The sequence below is a fragment of the Pecten maximus genome, unplaced genomic scaffold, assembly GCF_902652985.1.
Source record: "Pecten maximus unplaced genomic scaffold, xPecMax1.1, whole genome shotgun sequence".
NCBI classification, from domain to species: domain Eukaryota; kingdom Metazoa; phylum Mollusca; class Bivalvia; order Pectinida; family Pectinidae; genus Pecten; species Pecten maximus.
The window spans coordinates 1-8503 of record NW_022981266.1 but is presented as its reverse complement, the minus strand read 5'-3'; the positions used below and the strand labels follow the sequence as shown (position 1 = coordinate 8503).

General features: G+C 38.1%; 1 protein-coding gene across 1 annotated transcript; it reads right to left on the bottom strand.

Moving 5' to 3' along the window:
• Window positions 1–582: 582 nt before the first annotated feature.
• On the bottom strand, window positions 583–8351 carry LOC117319981. Its single transcript, XM_033874676.1, has 2 exons — window positions 8241–8351; window positions 583–2808 (listed from the first exon to the last, which is right to left on the bottom strand). Exon 2 carries the CDS (start codon window positions 2708–2710, stop codon window positions 794–796), a length of 1917 nt encoding a protein of 638 aa, XP_033730567.1. The 5' UTR covers window positions 2711–2808; window positions 8241–8351; the 3' UTR covers window positions 583–793.
• Between the last annotated feature and the right edge of the window lie 152 nt (window positions 8352–8503).

Below are 8503 nucleotides of genomic sequence, written 5' to 3'. Positions count from 1 at the left end.
AGAGGCACCATTTATACAAAATCTGTTCCGCTCCTCCAAAGGATGATTTTGACCAACTTTGGGTCAAAATCAATGCAGTACTTAATGACAAGTAGCAATTTAAAAGAAAAATTGACGAACGCTGGACGCAGACGCCATGGCATTAGCTCACCTGGCCTGAAGCAAAAAGAAGCATGGTGGATTTTTAAGTCTATATCTACATCTGTTGAATAACGTATTATGGTATGGCGTTGTCCGTCCGTTGGCTATTGCTTGTCTGGGATATATCTTCAATACCCTTTCACGTAGCAACCTCAAACTTTCCATGCATATACCTCGTTCAAATGCAAATGCAGAGTAACAAAATTAGGTTGGGCAGCACATGATTCACAAATTTATGGCCTTGTGAGCCTTAATTTGTTCTATTTTTTAGGCCTTGCTTGTCCGGGTCATATATTCAACATTCTTTCATGAGTGTTCATGAAAGTTCGACACTCATGCATAGCCTTCAGGCAGGGTGCAGTGCACTTTAATTAAATCAATGTGACCTTCATCTAAAGGTCAAAAGTCAAAAAGTGCAAACGTTCTACCTCATAACTGATAGATTTTTTATATGACATAAAGAAGCAAAGTTGATCAGAATCAAGAAGTGAAGGATCAAAGGTCAAGGTCACTAGGTAAAAGGCCAAGGTCAAAGTTTCTATTTCTTATATGAAGGAAAGTTAGTCAGAACTATTAACTGGCAAATAATTTTGTACAATATTAAGAAGCAAAGTTGATCAGAACTTAATTGCACATAATACTTGCATGTATATTACCCTGTTTTTAGCAAACAAATCTTACCTTCTTCAGTAACAATGATGTTATCCAGATTTTGAACTTTTTTTGCTTTTCCTTCATTGACAGCATGCAGGACTCGGGACATCCTTGCCAACTGCATAGTGTTTTCTGGAAGTTCATAGTAACTTCTATGAACCCTAATGTCATGACCCATGAACTTTGCGAGGGCATCCTGTCCATGCTCATTTAACCCCAACAGTTGCGAAACTGTTGCCAGTTGTTTCCTTAGTTTGGTGGAAGTGAGTAATGATGGATTTGATGCTCCACTTTCGACTGCAAGGTTTCTTAATGCATCCGACCCTCTAATGGGGAACAGTGAATTGCATTTCCCAAACAGGAAGTCTGAAGAAATACTCATTCCTTCTCTTATCTTAAGAAGACAGTTCAGGTTCTGTATCATGTCATCAGTCAGAATCACAGGAACCTTACTTCCTCTCTTCCCGACAATTTCTATCCTCTTGTGTGACTTGATTATTTCCTTTTCCAGTTGTGTCAAAGAGCTGTAAATATCTTCATCTACTTGGGTGTCAATTAGTAAACCTTGGAAATCCTTGATATGGATTCTTTCTGCTTCCCCACTTCTTTTTCTGTTGAATAAGATGATTTGGGCTAAACAGATCTCTGCAAATCTCCTGTAATCATCCATCTGACAATCCTTGCGGAGCTTCTCAGATTCCTGCTTTAAGTAGTTGTGTAGTTTCTGCACATCCTTGGTAACAGGAAGAAGCTGTGGTTTGTTAAACTTTGCCACATGCAGGGTGTTGCGGCATTTTGCTGCAATTCTCACTCCCCATTCACTTTCGTACAGTTCGACAAACCCTTCCATTTTCTTGCGCAATTCTGCATTGCTGATCACAATGCTTTTGGTTTTCAAGAGTTTTGCACATTTTACCAGACTCTGTCCCACTCGTAATGGAAGGGTAGGTATTGTGTATTGGTTTGTTTTGGAGTTAAAGCCAGCTACAGATCTTACAGCAACAATAACTTCCTCCCAGTTTGAAGGATCCAAACACTTCTCAATAGTGTCAACAGATGGACTTTTCTCTTGTATAGCCAATAACATCCTACCTAACTCTCTTAGCCTCTGTGCTAAATACTGGTGGCGGTGTTGCAGATGTCCATTTTGTTCATACATCCTACATGCAAAGTTAAGTAGTGTAGTATCTTTCAGAATTACAGACTTTACTTCATCATTTCTCATTTTTAACAAAATGTTATCATTCACATCTGTCTCCGCTTTCTTTGGCAACAATAGTTTGCCATTTGCAACAGGTTTCTGTTTCTTTGAAGTTGAAGTACTAGTGCCTGTATCCATTCTGGATATTCTACATTTCATGTGATGTTTCCAAAGATCTTTTTTTACATATAGTCCGAAACAGATGTCACAAGGTACATAGTCCTCAACTGATTTATGTTGGTGTTCTCTTGCACGATACTTCGGAATGAGCAGACCACTTCCTTTTGACAGAACATTATAATTGTGATTATAATTGCCTTCCTGTTGAATTGCCAGCCACGCAAGTCTCCGTTCATTAAAACCCTTTGGTAGTTGCAAAGCTTCCTTTACCTTGTCCTCAAATGGATGCCTTCTTTCCAGATGACGAGGTAACTTGGTCACTAATGTTTCACAATATAAACATAAAAAGTACTTCTGCTGTTTAACTTGGCATTTACTGAAGCGTTCTTGAATGATAACTTGGGGAGTGGTGGTTGATGGATAGACTGTCGATATACTTGATGTATCCTCGCTTGACGCTGTTTCTAGATCTGGTGTCTTCTCCAGAAGGTCAGTATTATCATTTTCCTTCACTGGACCAGTTCGTTCCCCATTTGCTGTTACTTTTCTCTCCAAGTTCTCAATACATGTATGTAACTTTCTTGTATTTGTCATGTCGTCTTCGCTACTACTATAATCACTTTCTGGAACGTAGTCATCATCTTCGTCTTCAGTACTGTCAGCATCCCTTCCATGTTCCACATTTGGTTGTTCTGTAAAATAACCAAACTTTTCAATTCAGTTGCATTTTTTTTTGCTTTAGTAAATCTACGTTTACTATATATCCCTATAAATCAGTTTCTACCACAATAGGTGGGTGTTATTCAACTCTCAGGGTATCAAATAATCATTACAACTGTTGATACCACATGTGGAATAAACCCAAAACACATTTTGATTTGTCGACACCATGAACTTTGACCAGAATTCTTGATTGCTGACGTCATCATCGATTGTTGACATTGTCACAACTTGGCGGGAATATATACGAGATGATGTGTTTTCCCGCAAATAGTCCTTTGCTCACTCCAGAAAAAACCTTATACTGTCGACTTAATATCATTGTGGTAGAAACAGGTCACACAACTCATGGTTATTGAATATAGAATTTATTTTACCCTCGTTAATTATTTTTTATAAGTTACAGAAGCTTGTGTCTTTTGTAACTTTTAAAAAATAATTAACTTGAGTGAAATAAATTCCATATCCAACAACCACTCGTTGCGTAATTTACCTCTATATATGCAACCATGTGACATAGATCCCCCTGGCCTTAAAAACTACATCTGGCCTTAATTGTTATTTTATTTGCAAAAATCGATCAAACTTATGTTGAGAAATTGTTTACACAGAAACTGTTAATCTGTATGTTATAAAAATCAGAGCATTGAAGGAAAATTTGGGATATATAGTACAAAATAGGAAAACCGTCTACCAGGTACAAGTTTGTATGTTCGTTTGATGTTTAACATCCCATTGACACAAAAGATCATTTTGGGATCTAAAATCAAGACATTTTATGTATAAAGGCCTGCTCTTATGTGTGTCCAATAACATTTGCCATGGAGGGGGTTTGGGGTTTTGTTTTTTAACGTCCTATTAACAGTCAGGGTCATTTAAGGACCTGCCAGGTTTGGGAGGTGGAGGAAAGCCGGAGTACCCGGAGAAAAACCACCGACCTGCGGTCAGTTTCTGGCAACTGCCCCACGTGGGATTCAAACTTGCGACCCAGAGGTGGAGGGCTATAACGATCAAGACGCAAGGCGCCTTAACCGCTTGGCCACCGCGGCCCCTCACAATTATTACGACCCAGTTTTGTTTTAAAGGCCCAATTTATTTAACTTTCAGAAAATCAAACCCAAACGTTTAATATACAATGACTTGCCAAAAGTCTTCCAATTTTTGTTAATTTTGATATATATTCTTTGTATTTTCAACTTTTTTCAATGAATTTTCCTGACTTTGTTAATTGATCATTTTTAAAAAAAAATTGTACACTAATATAGAATTGTTTCCTGTTTCATCTCATGATATTTTCACTGTTTTCTGATGTGTATGTCCAGAGAAATCATAATTTATTTACAATATCTAATCTTTTGGACACCATTTTGAGGTTATTTTGGTAACATCACATAGAGAAATGGCAACACACGGAAATTATCAGTGTAGAAAATTCTGTATTGCTCCGTGAATACTCAACAGAAAAGTTAATGAATATTATGAGGAAAAATTTGGACATTTCTTAATAATATGACCAAATATTGTCAAAATCCGTCCATAAACAAAGTCAGCATAATTCATTGAAACAAGAGATCCCAGAGGGATCTTGGCGCCCACCATTGAATGATCTTCATAGGTTCCATGTTAGATTGATCTTTTCTCTACTTTTCCCTTCATTTAACTAATCTGTGCAAATTGAGACATCCCTCCAGTACTTTTCAAACAAGGGAATCCTAGCTATATAAGAAAGAGAAGATAATGGCTGTTTGTTTGCCAGGTTGTTTTCAGGACAGACTGGTCCAAAAATGCAATACAAGAAACCAAGGGGAACCTACTTATGGATTTTGAGAAAGATCCATTCAGTACTTTGAGAAACAGAGATAACAGTACCTTCTCAGAAATAGCGATAACAAACTTCAATTGTCAAAATCCAAGATGGCTGCCTGTCGGCCATGTTGTTTTCTGATTGTTCTCAAAACGCAATATGCATAACTAGGCACCAAGGGAAATCTACATATGAAATTTCAGAAAGATCCATTCAGTACTTTCTCGGAAATAGTGATAACAAACTTCAATTGTCAAAATCCAAGATGGCTGCCTGTCGGCCATGTTGTGTTCTGATTGGTCTCAAAACGCAATATGCATAACTAGGCACCAAGGGAAACCTACATATGAAATTTCAGAAAGATCCATTCAGTACTTTCTCAGAAATAGTGAAAACAAACTTCAATTGTCAAAATCCAAGATGGCTGCCTGTCGGCCATGTTGTTTTCTGATTGTTCTCAAAACGCAATATGCATAACTAGGCACCAAGGGAAATCTACATATGAAATTTCAGAAAGATCCATTCAGTACTTTCTCGGAAATAGTGATAACAAACTTCAATTGTCAAAATCCAAGATGGCTGCCTGTCGGCCATGTTGTGTTCTGATTGGTCTCAAAACGCAATATGCATAACTAGGCACCAAGGGAAACCTACATATGAAATTTCAGAAAGATCCATTCAGTACTTTCTCAGAAATAGTGAAAACAAACTTCAATTGTCAAAATCCAAGATGGCTGCCTGTCGGCCATTTTGTTTTCTGATTGGTCTCAAATCGCAATATGCATAACTAGGCACCAAGGGGAACCTACTTATGAAATTTGAGGAAGATCCCTTCAGCACTTTCTCAGAAATAGCGATAACAAACTTCAATTGTCAAAATCCAAGATGGCTGCCTGTCGGCCATGTTGTTATCCGATTGGTCTCAAAACGCAATATGCATAACTAGGCACCAAGGGGAACCTGCATATGAAATTTGAGAAAGATCCCTTCAGTTCTTTTTCCGAAATAGCGATAACAAACTTCAATTGTCAAAATCCAAGATGGCTGCCTGTCGGCCATGTTGTTTTCTGATTGTTCTCAAAACGCAATATGCATAACTAGGCACCAAGGGAAATCTACATATGAAATTTCAGAAAGATCCATTCAGTACTTTCTCGGAAATAGTGATAACAAACTTCAATTGTCAAAATCCAAGATGGCTGCCTGTCGGCCATGTTGTGTTCTGATTGGTCTCAAAACGCAATATGCATAACTAGGCACCAAGGGAAACCTACATATGAAATTTCAGAAAGATCCATTCAGTACTTTCTCAGAAATAGTGAAAACAAACTTCAATTGTCAAAATCCAAGATGGCTGCCTGTCGGCCATGTTGTTTTCTGATTGTTCTCAAAACGCAATATGCATAACTAGGCACCAAGGGAAATCTACATATGAAATTTCAGAAAGATCCATTCAGTACTTTCTCGGAAATAGTGATAACAAACTTCAATTGTCAAAATCCAAGATGGCTGCCTGTCGGCCATGTTGTGTTCTGATTGGTCTCAAAACGCAATATGCATAACTAGGCACCAAGGGAAACCTACATATGAAATTTCAGAAAGATCCATTCAGTACTTTCTCAGAAATAGTGAAAACAAACTTCAATTGTCAAAATCCAAGATGGCTGCCTGTCGGCCATTTTGTTTTCTGATTGGTCTCAAATCGCAATATGCATAACTAGGCACCAAGGGGAACCTACTTATGAAATTTGAGGAAGATCCCTTCAGCACTTTCTCAGAAATAGCGATAACAAACTTCAATTGTCAAAATCCAAGATGGCTTCCTGTCGGCCATGTTGTTATCCGATTGGTCTCAAAACGCAATATGCATAACTAGGCACCAAGGGGAACCTACTTATGAAATTTGAGAAAGATCCCTTCAGCACTTTCTCAGAAATAGCGATAACAAACTTCAATTGTCAAAATCCAAGATGGCTGCCTGTCGGCCATGTTGTTATCCGATTGGTCTCAAAACGCAATATGCATAACTAGGCACCAAGGGGAACCTGCATATGAAATTTGAGAAAGATCCCTTCAGTTCTTTTTCCGAAATAGCGATAACAAACTTCAATTGTCAAAATCCAAGATGGCTGCCTGTCGGCCATGTTGTTTTCCGATTGGTCTCAAAACGCAATATGCATAACTAGGCACCAAGGGGAACCTACATATAAAATTTGAGGAAGATCCCTTCAGCACTTTCTGAGAAATAGCGATAACAAACTTCAATTGTCAAAATCCAAGATGGCTGCCTGTCGGCCATGTTGTTATCCGATTGGTCTCAAAACGCAATATGCATAACTAGGCACCAAGGGGAACCTACTTATGAAATTTGAGAAAGATCCCTTCAACACTTTCTCAGAAATAGCGATAACAAACTTCAATTGTCAAAATCCAAGATGGCTGCCTGTCGGCCATGTTGTTATCCTATTGGTCTCAAAACGCAATATGCATAACTAAGCACCAAGGGGAACCTGCATATGAAATTTGAGAACGATCCCTTCAGTACTTTCTCAGAAATAGCGATAACAAACTTCAATTGTCAAAATCCAAGATGGCTGCTTGTCGGCCATGTTGTTTTCCGATTGGTCTCAAAACGCATTATGCATAACTAGGCACCAAGGGGAACCTTCATATGAAATTTGAGAAAGATCCCTTTAGTACTTTCTGAGAAATAGCGATAACAAGAATTGTTTACGGACGGAGGGACGGAGGGACGGACGGACGGACGGACGACGGACCACGGACGCAGGGCGATTTGAATAGCCCACCATCTGATGATGGTGGGCTAAAAATGTGGAAATACAAAGAATATACAGTGAAAGAAAAAAATTTGAAAGACTTTTGGCACGTCACTGCATGTATAGATATAGTTAGGATTAAATTAGATCAGCACTACTTAAGACAACTTCTTACGTGAGTATTGATAGTCTAAAGCAGTTGGAACTCAGTATTTGTTAACAAACCAGACCGAGCCAAACTGAACTTGGAAAGTTCATGACACGTTCGTGCATGTGTGATTCTAAGTATATACGACGGCAGGGAAGCACAACTGTTTGACAGTGACACAATCAGTTTGGTCGCTTGTATTAATTAACAAATGTGCGGCCTCGGAATATGCAGATTTGTCACAGGGCCTTTTCGGCAGAGCCTTCGGAATGTTGTTCACCATCGGTTTGTTGTTTTAGTGGCACATACCACCTAGACTATTTTGTATTCTTTGGAATTTTTTGCCAACAGTTTCATAATAGATACCACTAAGATTTACTTTGTTTTAGTCTTATTTCAGCAGGATTATCAACTTGTTTTTTTTTTCATATTTCTTTTTGATCATGAAAAAATTATGAATGAAATTCAAGATGACTACCTAGCGGCTATCTTGTTCTTATGATCACTCTCAAAATTGAATATGCACAACTAAGGACCCGGGTATTGCAGGTGCTACTTGAGAAATAATGATAAAAATAATTGTTTACAGGCGGACAGACCATATACATATTACTTTACACCACTCACGATACACAATACGATACATCTTTAATTTCAAAAATATAAAGTCCTTACCAAATGTATAGAGGTAATCTTCAACCTCCAAAATGCTGAAAGTAGTCACACAATCCAGTAGCCAGAAGACACTAACTGTCACGCATTGAGTACCGGAAATATCTGTGCTCCCTTGAATAAAGAACAATCCTTAGATTAATAGATATGATAAACTCATAAACTGTTAAATGTTTGAGACAAAAACACTATCATGTGCATGCAAGGACAAGTTGCGTGACAACAAACACTATCATGTTTTGCATGTCAATGGATCAAAGAATTCA